Raw genomic sequence first — 21311 nt, forward strand, 5'->3', positions numbered from 1 at the left:
ATTTTGAGAATTTTTTTAATTTTATAAAGTAAAATTTACATACAAAATTATTATTTAACAGTTTTTAAATATCAATTTCACACAAAAAAAAATTATTAATAAATTTTTACCATTACCATTATATAAACTTTGTAGCATACATCCTCTTGTTCGTTACTGATAGTTTTCCCTCTTTCTAATTGGTTGTATTAGATTTTTATTCTTGGGAAATACCCATTTTGTATATGAGTAATTCTTGGCATACAAGCGATTAAGGCTTGTAAGCCTTACAAGTTCAATTAAAACTAACGCTCAAAACACGCTTCGAACCATTCTTTTTCCTCTTCGTCTTCTCCTTCTTCTTTTCTTTCGTTTCTTGCCTTCTCTTTCTCCTTCTTCTTCTTCTTCTTGCTGCACGTTCTTCTTCCTCTTGCTCTTCTTCTTCTCCTTTTCTTTCGTTTCTGCACGTTCTTCTTCATCGTCTTCCTCTTCTTCATTTACGTTCTTTCTCTCTGTTTTATCTTTTTTTTTTTCGATTTTTCATGGTGAAATCGTTTTTGAAGAAGAAGAAGCAGTAGAAGATGAGGAGGAGAAAGAGAAAGAGTTCTGAATTATACATAAGATGTATTTTAACAAATTTTGGGTGTATTTCTTTAAATCCTTTGGGTGTATTTTCTGTAATCCTTTGGGTGTATTTCTATAATCGTTTGGGTAAATTCCTGTAACCGTTTGGGTATTTATGTAATTCTTTGGGTGTATTTCTGTAATCATTTTGGGTGTACTTCTGTAATCGTTTGGGTGTATTTCTGAAGTTCCATTATCTTTAAAAGGATTACAGAAATACACCCAAAGGATTACGAAAAATACACCCAAAAGTATTTAAGAAATACACCCAAAATTCGTTGCATAATTTAAAACTCTTTCTCTTTCTCCATCATCTTCTGCTGCTTCTTCTTCTTCAAAACGATTTCAAAGCTTGATTTCAGAAACTATGAAAATCGAAAAAAAAAACGAAGAGGAAGAGGAAGAGGAAGAGGAAGAGGAAGAGAAGAAGAAGAGGAGGAAGAGGAACCGTTCTAAGTGTAGCGCTTTGAAAATAGGAAACATTGAATAACGCATTAAAAGGCCTAGTAATTTGTAAGACTTGTAAGTCAAAAAGACTTGTATGTGTAGCACTCCTCTTTTACATAATGGATATCTTTTACATAATTGGATTATGATGAGACTTTTACATTTTAGATAGTGGTAAATGATAATGGATCAATACAATATTCATGTAAAATAAATGCAACAAATATTTTCAAAATAAAGATTAATATCTCTGGTCAGTTATAGATCTTAAGATCTACTTATTGCAAAATTATTGGCACGTAACCCACGGGAGAAATTCATTTCTAATTCACGGGTCGAGGAAAATAATCTGAGAATGGGAAGATTGATATCTTTCAAAATTCCTTTTTGGAACTATATAAACCCCACATCGGAGATTCTATAGAGGGAAGAGTAGAGAGCTGCATATAAAAGAAGGGAAGCAGCATGATAGACTCTTAACCTGTCCTGTCAGGGGGTGAAAGGCGACTTGTTAATGAACGTATAGTGACGACGGGTCGCGCCAACACCTATTAGTGCGAACACACTATTCTCCGACGAGTAAGACCTGCCCTACTTTGGCGGGGCTTGCCCGTCAATTTTTGGAAGCTTCTCCACTTAGGAGAGGCTACCCAAGCTTAATTCAATTCTTAATTGTTACGTTTGTTCCATCTATCTGTGTAATGGTATTCCTCTTCTATGCCAGTTAATTGAGAAACGGGTCCAATTAGACATTGAAGGTTAGATCAATAAATTATTATATAATTAGGCATTCCGCAATCATTAACATCCTTTGTGGCCATATTTGTTCTGTAGTATTGTATTTGCAATTGTATTTCACATTATCACGTCAAAGCTACTATCTTTCTCTAGTTCTCGAATTAGTAGTTCCATCATCCTCTTATACATGGGCATGTAATGATCATTTATCATCGTTTTTGAAAGCCTGAGCTTGCTATATAGCTCTCTGGGTGTTTCATATAAGCAGACCCGCTCCTCAACGGGTCCATTGGAATTTGAATTAGAATCACCAGATGAAGGTACAGGGACAATATGCATGATTCTTCCTGGGGGATAAAATCGTTGGTTATCCAAGTTGTCGGATGTGATCGAATTACTGCTTTCTGCTGCATCAACAAACTGATTCTCTTCTTCGATTATTTCTTTTGCTGCGGCTGCCTCTTCTTCCCGAGCCTGAATCTCGGTGATATTGTCCTTCTGCTGGAGCTCCTGCTCCAGTTGGGACCATAATTCGCCTTCAGTGATGCCATCCACAGTGGAAGTGGTAACGTACTGATTAGCAGGGAGGAGTTTTTCCTCTTCATCCGTGTCATCGTGGACAGATCCTCCACTTGATGAACTAGGTTCATCATTACTAAGCATATGATCTCTAACTACCTCTTCAGTAAAAAGAGATTCCGCAGTTCTCTTGGCTACTACAGAAGTTTCTGCTGAGTTCTCCAGTTTGGAGTTTGGTAGTGGGCCAACACTCCGACGACGTGCACTCATGCAGGACCATGATGACAATGATGAGCGAGTTCTGACTACAGCTTCAGCAACACTTTGTGCACGCTTCATCACAACCTGCGAGTATAAAATCCTTCTTTTGAGATGCTGTAATTAATATCGTTGAAACTGCTTGAACACCAGCCTTTATCAAGATCCATGGACTTGGATGATTGCAAGGGAAAAAACTTGGCAACATCCAAAAAATATGTATTTGGAAGAAATTGCATCTTTGAAGACTTTCAACATCAAATAGAGAAGGAAGGCTGATACAACCTGGGTGCTACTGGTTACTGGCTTCAAAAGCGCTCCTGCATCAGCTACTCTTGCTTTAGCGCTAGATATAGATGGCAACCGGGATCCAAGTGCAGTTGCAGAGCGGTAGACAACATTCAGGACCTTTGTATGCTCAACTTGATCTCGTAAATCATTCAACCATGATGATGCTGTGACCTAAATAAAACTAGAGTGAGTAGAGAAAGAATAACTTCCTTACACATAACATCAGAAATTCATTGACAACAATATTCCACAAAACCATATAAAGTAGGGAGAACTTAATAGAGCACCTCAGAACGAAGATCATCGACAGAGGAAGTTGAGAACGTAGGCACTAGATCTGAACCATTTATAACAGTGGTGATAAAGTGCTTCCCTGATTCAGCTAATTCCCATGTCATACAGGCAGCTGAAAAATGACAATTAAGAAGGAACTTAGAAATAATGATTATGAAGAGAAGGCAAAGTTTCCTTATTAGAGAAATCCAACCTCATAAAACATATGCAATAAGCAAAATATTCGGTTAGAATCATGAACAAAGATCACGTATACACTGAAACCAAAATAGACATTCCCACTGGGAAAACAAACTGAATCCTTTGGTCCCAAGTTATGACCAATATCAGACTACGTAGCTGAACACATCTCATGATTGGACGTCACAAATTTGAAATCGCACATCACCACCAAACTCATTACAATAGCACCATCTTATGGCCACTATGCAACTTATTATTGATCCATTATGAAAAGAGGAATTTCAAGTAACTTGCACAAATTAGTAAAAGATTATTTATTGAGTTTCACAATGCAAAATATACTGAATTAGCACAATACTCAATTCAAAATTAACTTCGGATATTAAGAATTCAGTAGAGCTACATACCTGGGGCAAATGTGACGCATGTGCTTGAAGAGAACTCTTTTTGTTCTCTAAGAATATAAGTTAACAGTGCAGCAGTACCACCACCAAGTGAGTGCCCAACAATCTATGACAACATAAAAGGGGATGTGTTGCACAATGAAATAATTCGTATGTTTTCAATTGGAAGAAAAAGAAGATCCTGAAAGAATATAGAGTCTAAAGTGATATAGTTTAAAATAACAAATAAATAAATGAAAGGAAAAAGAAGTACTCCAATATTTTTTTTATTATTGAGTGAGTTCTTAATTCAGCATACAGAGCTATAGCACTAATAATGTTCTTCCAAGCACAATGAAGAATAATACCTTGACTTTAAAGTCAGCACATTCACCAAGAGCCTTATGCAATGTCGGAGTGCAGAGCTTTGCAATCCAACGAGCTGCAGCCACCATACCACAGTGTGCATATCCTAAAACCAAGTTGCTCACCCCACCATCATTTAAAACAGAGTGGTGGAAAGGGACGACAGCACCCATTGCAGCTGTTAGAGTATCTTTTATGCTATGAGTTCCCCGGATCAATAGAAGAAAACATTTTGATTGTGTATCCCGTATAATTGTGAAAGCAGGCTTCAGAAGCTGTTATAACATTACAATGACATAAAATTGACGAGACTATGTTGAAACATTTTGCAGTTGAAAATAGCATAGAACCATAGGAAAGGTCCAAAGAGGCAAATACATATTATCTACCCCAAAAAAAAAAAAAAGAAAAAGGAGAGTTTTTTGTAAGATGCATCGAGTAACACATGGAAATAGATTAATTATGGAAAATAGAGTGGCAATAATAATTCAGAAGTAGAAGTGTAGAACACATGTTAACAACACTCGGCGCCCAGCAGCCATGTCTAAGGAACGCAAAACTGACGATTTAAAATTATAAAAAGCAACAATAATGACATCTAGCAATCTTCATGGCCTATTTTGCCATTACCCTACTGTGAGGATTTTTATCAAATCGTACAATAAGCACACAATGATTAAGAAAGATTTAAACAAAAAAATACTACGAAAATTATGTNTGTTTTGGAAAATAATTTTATATGCATGTAACTAATTTTAGTCCTAAAAAATATTGTATTTTATATTTCCTTAAAAAATATATATTTTTTTTAATTTTTTGTAGGATTGTTTATGGTTATTTTAGTTAGAAAGCAAGACGGAACCAAGCCCAAAAAATGTCACAAAATCTCAGCATGTGATTCAATTCATTAATGAACAGAGTATATAAATAACTGAGAAGGAGAGTGAAGAAGGAAGAAGAACGCACCCCAGCTTTGGGCTTCTGAAGGAGAACATGCTCCGGGGAGAATCCGGCGGAATCTAAGAACACCGGAAACGGCTTCTTTGAGAAGAGCATGCACATTGTCAGCAACCTCAACAGCTCACGCAGCTCCCCAACTATCTCACGCCCTTTCAATTCCACACAACCACTCCCTCCGTATACACTCGCGACTACTACATTACCCTGCAAAGTTCAAAACCCTTATAATTGAAGAGGAATTGAGAATTCCGAATTTGTAATTTGGAAATTGGAGATGAACCTGCTTGCGCATGAAGTAGTTGATGCCGAACGCCAAGTCTCCGATGGGCCACTTTCCGAGAGTCTCCGAGTACGTGAACCTCAAAGTCTCCGAGAGCGTCACGATCGACTCCAAGAGATTCGCCGGCGCCTGAGCTGGCCTCCGAGCAAACCTCCTCCTCACCGTTCTGCTCAGTCTCGACGAATCCATGCCTCCTCCTCCTCCTCCTCCTTCTTCTTCTTCTTCTTCCTTTCTAGAAAGGAGCTTCCAGCTGGGAATGGCGATTGGAGAAGCCACTACGTAATGCGAATGGAATATCTAGCCTTCAAGAAATTAGGGATTTAGGATTGGGAATTGGAGAGGATTGAGTGTGAATTGGAAAAATTGAAACGTAGGTGAAAGGGTGAAGAACTGAGGACGTGCCTTTCTGGGAGGGAGATACTTGGTTCATTATGACCATAATGCCCTCGCTTGATTTTAGAGTGTTCTAGAAATCATGGTGGGTAAAACGGTCATTAGGTTTTGTGAAGTGTGGGAGAGTGGGCACGTCAACGTTATGGAATGATATGAAACAAATTGGGTCCCATGCACACGCGGGGTTTTCTAGCTAACAATATGCTCAACATCCAACATGACATTACAAATTGACACAACAATCTCATTTGGTTTGACTCCAACAATAATGAGATCAACAGAGATTCAGATTTGTATAAGCTATGGTGCACTGGATCTGGTAGGTTTAATTATACATTGATTGTTCAGCATTTAACAACTGTATTCCAATCCAATAATTGAGTTTATCCGTGTTGCCCTCTTGCATGGGTATTAAAAATCTCATTCGTATGATTAAGTGGGTTGGTATTTGTGAATATTTGACAATGATAACAACGTTGGCCTAATAGTTATTAGTGTAAGGATGGTCGGATTCTCATTGTGAAATACTGGTTGTGTTTATATATACAGATTTTAGTTAAAGATTTTGTTAGGTTATTATTGGTGAAAGTTGTAAAATCTTTTTATAAATGTATAATGAACGTATTAAAAATTTAAGTTTTGTATATTAGTTAAATCCTTAATTATATTACTACAAGAAAGGTACTAATAGCTACAGTATGTACTAAATTATACTATGGTTTCCAAATATAGATTGAAAGACCAAAAAGATGAGTCTAATTTTGATTTACTTTGAACTAAATTCATTATTTGTAATCAGTAATGACAATTCAACTAATAGATGTAAAATGTGACCTATTTGATTGATATGACAAAATAGGGCAAAAAACCATATTAAGCCACATGCAGAAAAGTTTAACCAAAATACGCCAAACAGAAATTTGTTTCAGCAATAAGCCAGGAGGCATTTTTATATAAATCGAACCAACAAGGTTCGAATTATATTAAAATACACTTTGGCTCATTGCTGAAACGAAATTGGATTTGGCGCATTTTGGTTACACAATTCTTGCTTTGGCTCATTATGGTTTTTTGCCCGACAAAATATGAATAAAAACTATTAATGTAAACTTTCCTTGCATAAATCCAAAATAAAAACCAATCAATTTTCTTTTTTTCTTTGGACAGGGCCAATCAATCAACCTTCTTTCGTTTCCATTTTTATTTTCTTAGCTAGCTTCCAGACTCATCATAACTGTTGCTATGTTTGAAAGGCATGTGGCCCAATAGTCCATAAAAAACAAAAGCTTGCAATTTTTGGTGAACGGGCTGAGATTAGTGCTGAACTCACACTTAGAGCCCAACAACTCTCCTCCTATGTTAGAGAGTGCCTTCAACATAAACAAGGTAGAGAAAATCGAAATTTTACTTGAAATTGAAAAAGTAAATTAAGAACGTAAAACATAAAATTTTAAAAAGATTTAAATTGTAAAATTTTTAGAATTAGTATAAATTTCATAAAATCGATAGACTTATTTAAAATTGTAATATCAGAAGATTTTAAGAGTTAAATCGATATTCTAACTACTATCGTCATAAGTACGTAAAAACCAATCTTTTTGAACCCAAAAATAAAGGGAAAAATAAAAGGAAAAACAAATCTCTGAATGTTGACCAACAAATAGACTATAGAATCAGTTATTCTATTGATTGACCAAACATTTTCCTAATCGGGTAATGCTAGTGAGACAAAAAATTCAGCCAAAATTTGACTTATTTAGCATTCATTAATTATTGCGACAATTAATGAATGCTAAATAAGGCAAGTTCTGGTTGATTTTGGCTAATATTTTTTGGTTACCAAACATTTCCCTAATCTTAATTATAAAATTAATTTTAGTTATTCAGCTCAATCATAATTAAGACTAGCGAAATACTTAATTCTGTGGTACTCTTGACATGCTTCTAACAAATTATATCCATTTATGAACTTTACTTGTGTCATATGGTTTACTTAAACAGTAGCTATACCTTTTTATATCTTCAATTGAAAGTTACCATTGGCGAGTCCCAATTCCCAAATACGTTCAAAATATGAAGGCTCAAAGTGCAAAACTTTTCCTTCCTTTATTATCTTATTATTATTCCCCTTTCTCTTTTCCAAAGGCGTCGAAAGCATATGTTATAATTGACCCTAATGGTGCAAAATTAATCAATGAACTGGTAATACATAATTATATACTGGGACATTCATAAATCATAATTAACCAAATAACTATCAGAATGGCATACACTTCGATTTTCCACCCCAAATTCCGCATTTCCTCTTGAGTTTTGAAATCCAGCAGAGCATGTTGACCTATACATTGGATTATGGAGCAGCATAAAATAATTTATATAATAATAAAATTTGTACAATCTTACCTTACGGGAATTTGTCCCTTTGCACAAAACAAAAGCTTATGTTTGGATACAGTTGCTTCACTTACCAATACATTAACGGAATAATAGAATTGATTCTATTTCTTGGATTCAAACTAGTGCAATATTCAATGAAGAGGAACAGTCTACTGAATTAGTAGTTTGTAACACTCGAAAAGAGTAGAGTTTTTTAGAATAATATAAATTCAATAATTTCCACTTACTCAAAAGATGATATACATTAAGCTAAAACCTATCAATCTCAATTATGTGCATACTTGAAATGGTTTCAAGCTGTGTAAGAATTTAAGGCCAAAACCAACTTCAACGAGGACAAACTAACTTTCCTCTCAAAAGCAAGTTTGTTAAATTTTCCTTCACCTAAGACCCAACCAACACGTGATAATGAATTCCAAGAACAATGAGGAAAAACAAATTATACGATCTTTTGAACATAGGGATACAAGGTGGGGACCTATTAGTATTTTTTTAAGCCTATAGCTTCAACAGGGCATTATATCGAGTGGGACAAGACAACCCTACTTAAACGCTCTCATCCCTTCTTCACGGGTAATTTCTCATTGAATTTAAAGATATGGTACAAAAATAATATTTCCATCTACCTACTACATTGCCACAACCTCCAAAAACTCTTCCAAACTTTCATATCACATATTTCATCTGCTTCAGTTAGTGTTATTAAACGGGTTTTCCCTACCACAAAATGCAAGGTAGTGTTTCCTTTTCATAAATGCTACTAATCTAGAACCCGGTGGGCGGGGGATGAAGTAAATCAAGAAATATATCCGAAAATAGAATTCTTGAAAAAATAAATATATAAGATTTTTTAATCCATCGCATATCTAAATTTTGTTTAAGAGTCGGCTGGTAGCCAATGAGTAACTTCATCCACAAAACATAAGTCAAATATTCGATACTTGTTTAAATGAATGAGTAAGCTAATCAATTAGTCTATGTAATTTGTGAGTTTAACTTAGGAGGTTCCGTTTTTAGCCAGAGGCAGAGGGTATGTTACTACCAATTTGTTGGAACAAGAAACAATAAGGGGCAAAATGCACCACCCCAGATCCTAGTAGCTCTCAAGAATTGTCACGTGGAGACAGTAACATTAACCTCGCTGTGTTCGTAGCAAGTGAGGCAGGCACAGTAAAAAATGCAAAATCTCCTCCGTAAAGGTTGCATCTTTTATCTTAATTAACCGCACCACCTTTTTATTTATTGCTGTCCTCAAAACGCCAACAAGAAGAAAGACACAACCTTCATATTCATTCACTATTTGTGAGTCCCCCCTCTTCTCCTCTCTCTCTTTTTAACGTTTTGTCCTTCACTTTCGCATTCCAAAAACATCATCACAACATATCATATCACCTCTTCAATGGGGATAATGGGACAAGATTCAGATTCCAAGACCCAGTTGGTATTACAGATTTGCTCCATTGCCACCCGTTCTGTGGTGTGTGCTCATAGGCTTCTCTCAAACTCACCCAACCCATCATCTTTCATTGACTGGTATTGCATTCTTGGAGTAAGGTTTCTCACCCTTTTATCCTTCTAGCAGTTTTCATGTCTTGGGTTCTTTCGCAATATTCAAATGTTTCCCATATTGGGTTCTCATAGGTGGAAGAAAATGCAGGGATAAATACCATTCGCAAGAGATACCATAAACTGGGTAAGTTCAATTGCTTTTATGGTTATTGTGTAATCTGCATTTTCTTTCTCTCCAAACTCTGAAAAGAATGAGCAATGTTCTTTTGTGTGTCCTCAGCTCTGCAACTTCATCCAGATAAGAATCAACACCCCAAGGCTGAAATTGCCTTCAAGCTTGTTTCTGAGGTTAGTTTGTGCTATTTTCTTTTTCTTCCATTGGTTAAATGGAATTCATTCTCATCACCATCCCCCATTTTTGTGTAGGCCTATACATGTTTATCCAATGCTGCAAAGAGAAGAGCATTTGACTTGGAGAGACTCAAGAGCTTATGCTTTGAATGCAAAAGAATCCCCAACACATCCAGCAATGCCGGTGGTTCGGGTTTCAAGGCATGGAATATTATCAACATCTCAAGGTCTTTCAAGCTCTGGAGAAACATAAGGGACATGAGAGAGAGATTCAAGGAGGAGGCAAAGGTGATTGAGAACTGTCTGCGAGCGAATTCCATGTCAAGGAAAGAATCTCCTCCCTATAATCCGGTTGGATACCTACAAAGAAGCAAGTCCCTGCACAGATTTGATAGAGAAACCCCTGTTTTCAATCCCTCAGATTATTTGTACCAAGGCTACCCTCATCTGAGGAGCAATGTTTACAAGAATTCTTCCACATATTGGTACCTGCAGACAGAGAGTATGCTGCATAATGCAAGGGAAGGAGCACAGCATGGCTCCCCTATTTTTGAGGTCAAATCTAGGAGTATGTTCACAAGCAAATTTGCTCAAGTCCCATCGCAATGTTAGCTCCATTTTTTGTTTTCTAACATTCAATCAATGCAATGTGATAGCCACATTCTTCGCTACTTTAAACGGGTTTATTGCATTTCATTACAAATTTGTCTCGTGTTCTTTTGAGCCCCCTAGAGTCAAACAGCACAATGATTGATTTAAAAATTAAGGGCAAGATAACTTTGAAAAATTGAATGAACGGACACACACACAAATTTAAAAATAAAAATAAAAAATACACGGTACAATAGCCAATACTTAATGGTGCCCTATTGCTGTAACTCAGGATATGAAAAACCACAATCATTACTTCAAAGTAATCTCAATGAATATATTCTATTGGTTGCCAAAATTTCAACAGAAGCTTTCTCGATACAAAATTTAGTTTAGGCCTTTTAACTCACTTCCTACAATTCAGAGAGAAGGAGAGGGGGGAAGAATTACAGGAACCACAGCAAGACACGGATAAACGTATATTAGCCATTGATACGCTGTGTCATGCTTCAATCCCTTCCCCATGCATCGTACATTACAATTATTTGGTTGATAGTTTTCTGGGCCTCTGGTTCTTGAGAACTCCGCTATCAATCAAAGGCTGCAGCTCTTTCTTTACAAGTCTCTGTACCTTTGAATCTGTTGACTCCAAAAATGCAGAGATAACTTTACAGCTGCATCAACAATGTCAAGCAAAAAATTAAACATAAGAACTCGCAGTCCTTAGCATCCTGATCTGATTTAAGATAACAGAAGAGAAAATGAAGCCTACCTGTGACCTTGTGCCCACAACTCGCTTTTCCCTTTTATAGCTTTCTCCCATAAGGTGGAAGCAAACTTGGGGCAATCCAAAACCAGTTTTCTAATGGTCCGACTGGAATGGAAATTTTCAAGGACATGATCCTCTTCTGAATCATCTGATTTAGGCATTGCTGAAAGAGATGCAACTGCTTCGTGAAGGGAAGTTATCTTATCATCCAAGGTTGGATGCAGTACGCCACCAGAACCACCTGTTGCAACCTGCATTTACCATTCATTTGACAATAAGGTAATGCTTGGTAATAGATTTACAAAACTTGTAAAATTATAATACACAACTTATCTACTACCTCATATAAAACCTCTCTGCCAAAATTTGATCGTATCAGTTCTCCCACATTCTCAATACATATATCAAGAAGACTCTGCATGGTAAGTTACAAGCAAACAGTTTCAGCAAGACTTAACAATTCACAAAATCACAAGCAATTTAACTAATAAAAAAAATACATATTAGTATGTTAGCAAAACCAGTATAATTATGTGAATATAATATCAAGAAACATTTAAATTATCACTTTTTTAGATTCAAACAATTTTAATCAGGAGGATAAGATTTATGAGCAGAAAGAGGCAATAAAACTTAAGGAAAGCATGAAAAGAAATCAAATTAGTAGAAGGAAAGCTAAAGCAACCCACCTCAGCAAGTCCACTTTTGATCAATAGTTCTTGCCTTCTGACAAATGGGTCTTTTTTCCCACTCTCAGCTACATAAGAATCATCCTTAGGAGTGTCACCTTTACTAGATTCATCCACTGCCATTTCTGTGTCTTCCTTGGACTTCTCGACATTAAGTGATACCTTCAAAGCCTCTGTCTGAGTGCTTGTTTCTGACTGATCCTGACAACAATAGAAAACAAATACCTGAGTTATAGAGCTGCTTTAAAGTATATATAATAAAAAGGTTGGTAAAAAAAATAAATAATAAATAAATAATAAAAAATAAAAAACCTTCTGAGACAGAGAAGGAATAGATGAACTCAGGGAAGCAAGTTCATCAGGACTGAAATAGCGTGAACAATTAGGATGTAACAATTGAAGAATTGGTCGTCTTCCATTCTGTAATAATTCACAATAGAAAACAGAAGTTAGGAACAAAATTAAAACCAGAAAGCACATTTGGCTATTTTGTCAGAAACACAGAATAACATTTCTACATTTCCTGCAGAGAAGAGTTGGAAAAAGCTAGGCAGGGATAGAACAGAATGCTAACTGCCAACATTCTACATTTAGCTATTTAAATGTTTGATACATCATATGTGAGGTATAATAGAAGAGACCTTATCCAAAATAAGCTCCCTTAGAGTTGGTTGAAGCTCACGAATGATAACCTGCAACAATAACGCTTTAGTGCTTGATATTAAAAGAAGTCCTAATTTTGTACACAATGACTATCCAAGAGAAAAATCAGAGGAAGAACCAAACCTACCTTTGTTACAAGATTTGTGTCATCAACAACTGAAAATATGCAAACAAGCACCTGAATGTTCAATGAAAGAAACATTCATATTAAAATCTAAATGAAAGGACTACATATGATAAGCAACCACTCAGTCAATACATTTGCACATAACCTAGGTCCAAATTCTCCCAATAGTTATTTCTATATTTATTCAGTCCTCAAATCATTTTTCTTTGCAACTTCCTGTAGGATGGAGGGGTCAGCATGAATCAATCTGGAGCCCACCGACATGTCTAAAGCATAACAGAACTTTAAATAGGCTGGGCAACAAAAAAAATAGTGAAAAAACAAGTTACTTACCAAACAACCATACTGATGATAAGCTGTTTTAGCTATGTGCCCTTTCAATCCTTTAATAATCTTCTTTCTTTCCTGAAAGAGGAACGTAAAGAAGAACGAACCATGTTAGACACAAACATAAGAATACTCTAGTCAAACTTCAATTGATAACAGAGATATTGCAAAAATAAACCTTGGCATTCCCATATTTTGCACAGAGAATTCCAATTTTAGCTCCATCCTTTGTACCAATCATTCTAACAAGGAGTGGACTGGATAACTGCTGTATTATATCTGTGACAGATGACTTTTGAAAAACTCAATTTAGATAACAATAAGATCTATTGCTGTAATTAAATTGTTGGCTGTAACATTATTGGGGGGAAAGGAGAGAAGTACCTGATCAGCAACGCTGAAATATTCCAATAAGACTCGATGTATGATAGAATGATCAACAATCCCTTTCTCTAGAATTGGCTGAATCACTGACGTCATATGTCGGATAACTGAACCCTTTTGTAGACCCAACTTGGAAATTACATCTAACAACCTGAAATACAATTAAAAAAATAAGAAAACATTACAGACACAGAAGTACATAGAGAGAGCAAGCGAACCATAGTGAACAAGATAAGTAATATCAGGAGGATTGCAAGTGGTTTTTGAATTGCAAGCTCCATAAAACATATGGATCATATTAAAATGAGAAATATTCACTAGCAAATATATAACCAAGTTGAGTTTAAAAAATTCAACAAACTATGATTTCTGAGTTGTTTTAGTTTTTTTTTTATTAGCATTGTAAGTACTAATATATAATCAGTCAGGAAATAACTAATTAACTTAAAAGTTGCATAAGCTGCAAATGTTGCACCCCTTTTTCTAAACCCCCACCCAAATTTTTCAGACAGGAAGGATATAAATATAAGATCTCAAAAAGAGGAAGGAAAAAAGAATGTGGAACTGAAGTTTCATCTTTCCTTTCTATCAACCACCATAGATCGGATTATGTCCTTTTGTGCTATTCATACCCTCAAAAAGAACAGCTGCAGTAATGGCCAATAGTTTTTCAAATGTTTCATCCAATTAGTATCAACATAAGATTTACCTGCTCTCCTTCAGTGAAACTAGATCCTTAAACAATTGAAGTTCCGTGGAGTACAATTCTGACAGCAGCTCTTGCTTTTGTGCAGCATTTGATAACTCATAAGCATGCTCAACAACTGCATAGCATGAAGTGGCACATAGATATATAAGGAGAATTAATTTTGGCTAAATGTCGAAACATTCATATGATCATATCATATCATTGCATTTGAATTGCACAGGGTACAAAATGTTAACAGGTGACAATCCTTATCATGCTTTAAAATTAATACAAAGCCATGAAAATAATATTTTTGGATCTTTTTTATTTTTTTTTTCCCATCTGATTTATTCACACGCGAAGCAAGCTAGATTCAAACTAAGCTTCGTGTGAATATACTGCTAGACATACAACACAAGGAAAAAAGGCAAAAACCATTCCACTTGTTAAAACTTTGAATCTGAAACATGAGGTAAACCATGAACAACTGCAAAACACTGATACATACCAACTGACCCAACCATGTGGCGAAGAAGAGGAGCAACATGACCACGAAGAGTGGAGATAAAGCCTGCTAGTTGTTTCTTGGAGGCTGAAAATGTGGAAGGATCACGGATAAGGAAAAAAGTAACATATCACTAGAAACATATTTCAGGTTGACTATTACCATTATCCAGCATCTTCTTTACTAAGTGAACAGAATACGCATTGTACGCTAGGGATAGAAAATGTGGCCTAAGTTCCTCGAACACTGCATCTCTTTCAGCTTGTGAGCAATGCTTGACACAAGTCTACAATTAAAGAGAGAAATAATTGAAGATATTAAAACTGCCAGCTACTCTGAAAGAATGTGAAACCAATTTTTCCTTTACCCTTAAATAGAGATAGAAATTCAGCAAGTTAGCAACATTATATACCTGAAGAACCCGAGAAGAAATGTGAGACCCTGCAATTTCAGGAATTTTCCCCTTCATCTTTTGCAGAGCTTCTGTCACCAGCCTTGAGTTATACAAAATTCCAAAGTAAAACATGAGCAAGAGAAAGAAAACAAAGATAAGGAATTTCATTACTGAAAATCTTTCCTAAATATACATACTTGGCTCTATCCTCTTTGGCAACCTCATGACGCCTCATCTTTTCCCATAGGCGTGCAAGCTCCTGTTTACGATTATTTATTTAATTAACCATAATATCCCAAAGCTGTAAAGATTTTAACTAAACATATCAACAGAATCCAAAGCTTAAAGTTAAATCCCAAATATGAATAAATAAATACACGATGAATGAGCATAAGTACTCACTTGCTCAAGAGTGAAATGGCGCTTCCTCTTCTTTTTCCTAGCCTCCGCAAGTTCCTGAAATCAAACAACAAAATGTTCCACCGATTCAATAACAAAACACAGATTCAAATGCATTTGAAAGCAAATTGGTAACGTTTTAAGACCTTAGCATGAAGACGACGTTCTCGACCTGTAAGGGGAGCCTTCTTGGTCTTGTCTTTAGGAACGGCGTCTGGTTTGCGTGTTTTGAGGGATTTGAAGGGTTTCTTAGAGGCAGAGAGTTTAGGAGCCTTAGAAGGGGATTCATGTGATGCTTCGGCGTTAGAGCCCGAAGCTGGAATCCGCTTCCTCTTCTTGGTGCTTCCATCGTCCTGCTTCTTCGGCGCCATTGAAACTCAATCTCTGAGCCCTGAAGTTGAGTTTAGTTGGAAGAAGAGAGGGGCTCTGTTACGCAGAGCATGAAGCTGGGGTTTTCGACTCCTACCACTAGGGTTTATCTAAGTACCAACAATTACTCATAACAAATAAAAAATCACAACAAAAATATTAAAATTAAATACTGATAAAAGGTATTTCTATTTTATTTGTTCTGCAAATGCAATGAATCAAATGAAAATGATTATGTAATTTGATCCCTTTTTCTAAATAAAATATAAACTGAGAATTTTTTTTCCCTTGATACATTTCAGACTTGTATAAAAAAAAAATTTAAAATTCTGGATCTTGTTTTATCTATAAATTTTAACAAAAATTAATCTAACTTAGAATTTATTTATTTTTTGTTTTTTTCAAAATTTTGTGAATTAAAGAAAAAAAAAGAGTAAAAACAAAAAATATAATTTTATTTTTTTGGTTTTTTTTCTATTTTTTGGGTTTTATTTTTTTACAAATTTAAGAAAGTAAAACAAAATAAAAAGACAACCCAAACATTTTGGAGTCCAATTACATTAAAAGGCCCAAAACAAACTAGGCCCAAAATAACTTAGCCCAACAATAGATGACGAAACTGTACTTGGACTTCTTTTCCATATAATTGAAAATGTATAAGATTATCTGTGGTCCACATTGCCTAATCTTCTTGGGCATGCATGTCTCTGACAAAAACTTTAAAAATAAAGATAGAATTGATTCATGCCAATATGCCATGGTGGTACGATTCTAACAAAGTTGGGTTGCACTTTCCACTAGCATCGACTAGTCCAACAACATTTGGTGCACGCATGATAAGTCCCGGGAATCGGAAATTTAAATTTGGATGTGAAGTCCACGTTGCTGTGTCTCTCAATTCTGAGGAGTAATTAGCGGCAGTGAAAACTGAAAAGAAAGTTCATTGCAGGATGAATCAAACAAAAAACATTCCATTACAATTATTTGTTGTTGTTACTTTTAGGCATGGTAGATTTTGGCGTGATCCGCGGCATATATATCTTGTATTATTTTTGTGGTCATGCATAGTAGGGGCTATAAATTTCGGATTGATACTGAAATGTTGTGGGGTTAGAATTAGAAACCACAATATGTCTATTTATAAAAATATTATTTACACACTAAAATCAGTCATTATATATTTGTGTATAAATATATGTATAGTACTATAGTTTAACTCATTTTTAATGTGTATTCTACCTTAATAATTAAACTTAGTAACTGATTTTAGTGTACACATAAAGTGGTTGTCTATTTAATATATGTTTTATATCGCATGCATGCAGAGTGCAGAATCGTGTGAATTTAGCAGCAAGTGTTTTTTAGTTATTTTTGGTACGTACATTGAACCACAAAATCTTTATTTTGTGTTTGTGTTTGTGGTCCTGTGACGGTGTGACCACTAAGGTGTACATTTAATTTAATGCTTAATGTTTTGCTTGCTTAGGAGCGCTAGTCAAATAAGTATATATATAACTGGCGAGGCTCAAACTCAAGATAACTTAGTCCTCCCCATCCACCATTATTGGTGAAGCAAATATTGGTCCACCTCACTATCTAATATCTATCCATTGACCGTAACATGTGTCATGTTTTATCATCAACTGAGCATAGTAATTAGTTCTATTACCCCCACCTTGTGCACCAAAAAGAATTTCTTAAATATTTCAAGAATAAATAAGAGTTTTTATTCTGTTGCATTCACAGTTTGATACCCAAAAAAAAAGTAATTTTTTAAAATTTGAAAATTTAAGTTTGAACATATTATTATTCTCTTTGCCTAAGAACAAGAAGAGTTTCCCTTTTGAGTTTTCACAGTTTGCTCCCTATGTCGTTTGTACAAACACACGAAGTAGGAACATGTGGGTTGCTGGCAATGTGAAAGCACGTAATATATATAGTTAGCATGTGGTTTGAACAGGATGGGAGTACCACCCCACCTTTTTGGCTTCTTGTATGCTCGTCTTTATTATGGTATTGGGCTGTTGCCTGAATATGGTTTAACAATCATAGCATGCCATGTGGATAATAAAAAATTAACATTATATTTAGGGATGGCAGAAAAAACTCGAATTCACAGGGATTCGCAGAAAAAATTCGCAACGGGAAACAGAATGGAAATTCGCGAAATTTCCACAGGGACCGTCCCCATGAATAAACGAGAATAGAAGTGGAGATTGAGTTATCCATCCTATGGGGACCGGTTAAATTCCAACTAGTGTGAAATTATTAAAATATCATTTATATATATATATATACACTAATTAATTTGTATGTGGGAGATTTTGAGTTTATGTTATTATGTTGAATGTGTTTGAATTGTTTTTAATTTGATACATTTTAGTTAAATTATAAATTGTAGTTTTTTTTTCATTTTTAAAATTTAATATTCACGGATACCTACAGATATCTGCCTATCCCACGGAAAAAAATAAATGGAGCCCTTGATAGAAATGGAGCGGGGACGAAAGGCAATTTTCTAAACGGGGACGGGGAATAGAGAGAGGGTTCCCGCCCCATGGATACGCATTATCATCCCTAATTATATTCAACCTAATTCCACCAGGTAGACAACGAGGGTGTGAACAATATAAATAACGGGCTGCATCCTGAGGCCTAATAACCATGAAAAAAACATCCCAACCTGATTACTCATTTTTATTCCGAATTTCACTTTTATCTTTCACCGTTTCCATTACCTATTTCCACTTTCACCTACCCTAAACCCTATTTTTACCGCAGTAATTCCACTGTCGCCTTCCTTGTCACGTTGCTTACCATCGCTAGCAACAAAGCTTCTCAGCGCCGCCCTCACCCACTGCAACGAAGCCAGCTTCTCCTTTTCTATTATGCTGCTGCCCCAACCCTCTGCCTCTGTGCTCCCTGCAACCGACGCTGCCGTTACACTTTCTTCTTCCCTGCATCACGCCGCCCCTACTCTCGACGTTGCCGCTGCACCTTCTTCTCCTATACGTGTCGCCACCCTTGTTCTCCTTACAAGCGATGCTGTCGCTACGCGCCTTCTTCTCCCCTTCGCCGTGCCGCAACCGTGCTCTCCATAAGCAATACCGTCGTACGTCCTCTTCTCTCCTGCGTCATGTCGCGTGTTCTGAACGAAGAAGCTGGTCCTCTTCTCTCCTACGTTCGGTCCTCGTCTGCCTATGGTGATAATGAATGTTTCTTTTCATGTTATTGGACTTTTTTTTTTAATAATGGATTGGATGTTTCTTTTATTTTAGATGGATATTTCTTTTATTTTAAGTGAATGTTTCTTTTTTTTTTTTAAATAAATGTTTCTTGAATTTGATGTGGATGTTTATTTTTAGATGGATGTTTTTTTAGGAGCGCGATGCAAGGGCGGGGCGCAGCGTGGTGGAGGACGACAACGCGAGGGAGGAAGAGGCGACGACGGCACTGAGGAGGGAAGAAGAAGGTGGAAGCGCAACGGATGGCTATGCTGTTTTTTATTATGATTATTAAAAATCTTATTTTTAAAATCAATTTAACATTTCTTTTTTAACCTGTTGTTTACATTGTTTAGCATAAGCGTTGTCTCATTATACTTTCTCTATTCAACCCCATCATCGTCATCATGCTCTCAATTTCTAATTAATCTAGTTTTCACTCCAAGTCCCAATTAACTCGTCTTACATGTATCATGTATGGTTGTCAAACTCTTGAATTAACTTGTAAAATATTTTGAATTTATAATTTCAGAAGTTACTATCGAATTTGCAAATTTGGTTTTTATCGAGCCAAAACAATTTTGTTTGGGCTTTAAAAAATTACTTTGTTTGTCATGTAATTCTACTACTCCAAGTTTCCATCTCTTTCGTGCTTTTCGATCTTCTTGTTTTGTCCTTTTCGTCTCTATTCTGCTTCATCGTTTATTCTTTTTGGTTTTATTTATTCATCATTCTAGTCATTGCTGTACCTATTTCTAAGTTATGTCCCAATTCAAGTTTCTAAGTTCTAACTCCTGCTCTTGCTTTTGTTTCTACTTCGTATTTGTGTTTTTCTGCCTTTGATTTGAGCCTTCACTTATGTTTTGTATTTGTGTTCTGTTTCGTATTTATTTTATGACATCTATGTTATGTGTATACTAAAATTAATTATTAATATAAAATATACATTAAAAATAAATTAAATTACACATGTATTTATATATAAATAATTAGATATAAGATAATTGATTGGGGCGCACATAACATTTTTTATTCACAATTTTAAAGAATTTAAATATATTTTTATAACTTATAATTCTATTTTAGTTTATTGTGTATTTTGTAATAAAATTGTTAATTTTAAATATTTAAATTCGAGCAAATATATATTTTATAAAACAAATAAATTCATAACAGGAATCTACAAATAAAATCTAGGTAAACTCTATAAATTTACTTAGAGTCAAGAGTCTATAACATAGAAAGTGACATGATATGATGAGTCTATATTAGATGGTTCCATCCCTACCCTATATGATTTGAGGATCTTATGCGTTGTTTGGACTTGTTAAATTGTCCCCCTCACCCCCGGGGGCCTGTTCTCTCCCATAATGGGAGCTCCTCATATATTCTTCACTCACTTGCTTTACATTGTTATTGTTGATGATTATTGTACAAATGTATTTCTTCTTTCTTTTCAATATGCTTATCTAACTTTTTCTTTTAAGTTTTAATTTTAACTTAAATCACACTCACACTTATATTAAGGATGTTTACGGTTTGAATTTTTCTTTTTTAAAATTAATTAATACCTGAATCAATTATAATTAGGTATCATCAGATTAGGTTTAATTATACTTAATTACCTGTTAAACGGTTCGGTTCAATTCGATTCGATTCGGATGGATAATTGAGTTATTGAAATTTGACTACTACATTATTTCTGCTCATCAAGATGGACTTGAATCACTTCATAATTTATGAAGGAGGAGGGACCTTTATTAGTACTAATAATTATTCTTTTACTTTCAATAATTGAATATTTTTTTGTTTCTATCGAAATCTTTGCTAAGGAGAACAAATATCAAATTAAAACCACCACTTAATAAACTTACAAATATTTATATTCGTAAGAGAAATTTGCTCAACAAGAATAAAGTATCCAATCTCTTATATACAATGTTTATATATTTATTTAACGTGTTCAAATTTAAAAAGCTCTCTTATTATTATTTTTTTTTTACTAAAAATAGGGAGACTCAAACTTACAACCTTTTAGATGAATATAGAGAGACTATGTTATTTAAAATATAACTCATTCGCAGAAAGTTCTCTTATTAATACAATTTACTGTCCAATAGTTAAACTTTTCGGCCTAATTGTTAACATATTACATACTTATTGTATTCTTTAAAAGCAGAGATCATATACATACATTTCTAATTTATTTT

The 21311-nt window shown here is 35.1% G+C and overlaps 3 protein-coding genes across 3 annotated transcripts; 1 reads left to right on the forward strand and 2 right to left on the reverse strand.

The window, feature by feature from the left end:
• On the reverse strand, positions 1796-5977 carry LOC107638829. Its single transcript, XM_016342229.2, has 7 exons — positions 5323-5977; positions 5049-5246; positions 4085-4357; positions 3741-3843; positions 3144-3262; positions 2851-3027; positions 1796-2652 (listed from the first exon to the last, which is right to left on the reverse strand). Exons 1-7 carry the CDS (start codon positions 5509-5511, stop codon positions 1906-1908), a joined length of 1806 nt encoding a protein of 601 aa, XP_016197715.1. The 5' UTR covers positions 5512-5977; the 3' UTR covers positions 1796-1905.
• On the forward strand, positions 9153-10695 carry LOC107638849 (meiotically up-regulated gene 184 protein). Its single transcript, XM_016342250.2, has 4 exons — positions 9153-9661; positions 9754-9805; positions 9902-9969; positions 10048-10695. The coding sequence occupies exons 1-4, from the start codon at positions 9512-9514 to the stop codon at positions 10582-10584; spliced, it is 807 nt and encodes a 268-aa protein (XP_016197736.1). The 5' UTR covers positions 9153-9511; the 3' UTR covers positions 10585-10695.
• Positions 10788-16048, reverse strand: LOC107638838 (pumilio homolog 24). Its single transcript, XM_016342239.2, has 17 exons — positions 15655-16048; positions 15512-15565; positions 15307-15368; positions 15128-15209; positions 14878-15001; positions 14719-14802; positions 14232-14346; positions 13523-13673; positions 13317-13430; positions 13145-13216; positions 12812-12862; positions 12663-12713; positions 12334-12441; positions 12022-12222; positions 11673-11747; positions 11336-11583; positions 10788-11237 (listed from the first exon to the last, which is right to left on the reverse strand). The coding sequence occupies exons 1-17, from the start codon at positions 15877-15879 to the stop codon at positions 11105-11107; spliced, it is 1950 nt and encodes a 649-aa protein (XP_016197725.1). The 5' UTR covers positions 15880-16048; the 3' UTR covers positions 10788-11104.

The sequence above is a fragment of the Arachis ipaensis genome, chromosome B01, assembly GCF_000816755.2.
Source record: "Arachis ipaensis cultivar K30076 chromosome B01, Araip1.1, whole genome shotgun sequence".
NCBI lineage: Eukaryota > Viridiplantae > Streptophyta > Magnoliopsida > Fabales > Fabaceae > Arachis > Arachis ipaensis.

Excerpts from the sequence above, each read along its gene's own strand:
- LOC107638849 (XM_016342250.2), top strand. The coding sequence starts at position 9,512 with ATGGGGATAATGGGACAAGATTCAGATTCCAAGACCCAGTTGGTATTA. Across the intron at positions 9,662-9,753 it reads ACTGGTATTGCATTCTTGGA|GTGGAAGAAAATGCAGGGAT; the intron begins GTAAGGTTTCTC and ends GGGTTCTCATAG. Across the intron at positions 9,970-10,047 it reads CCTTCAAGCTTGTTTCTGAG|GCCTATACATGTTTATCCAA; the intron begins GTTAGTTTGTGC and ends ATTTTTGTGTAG.
- LOC107638838 (XM_016342239.2), bottom strand. The coding sequence starts at position 15,879 with ATGGCGCCGAAGAAGCAGGACGATGGAAGCACCAAGAAGAGGAAGCGG. Across the intron at positions 13,674-14,231 it reads GTTTCACTGAAGGAGAGCAG|GTTGTTAGATGTAATTTCCA; the intron begins GTAAATCTTATG and ends ATTGTATTTCAG. Across the intron at positions 12,223-12,333 it reads TTCCTTCTCTGTCTCAGAAG|GATCAGTCAGAAACAAGCAC; the intron begins GTTTTTTATTTT and ends TATTGTTGTCAG.
- LOC107638829 (XM_016342229.2), bottom strand. The coding sequence starts at position 5,511 with ATGGATTCGTCGAGACTGAGCAGAACGGTGAGGAGGAGGTTTGCTCGG. Across the intron at positions 5,247-5,322 it reads ACTACTTCATGCGCAAGCAG|GGTAATGTAGTAGTCGCGAG; the intron begins GTTCATCTCCAA and ends TGAACTTTGCAG. Across the intron at positions 3,844-4,084 it reads GTGCTGACTTTAAAGTCAAG|ATTGTTGGGCACTCACTTGG; the intron begins GTATTATTCTTC and ends ATGTTGTCATAG.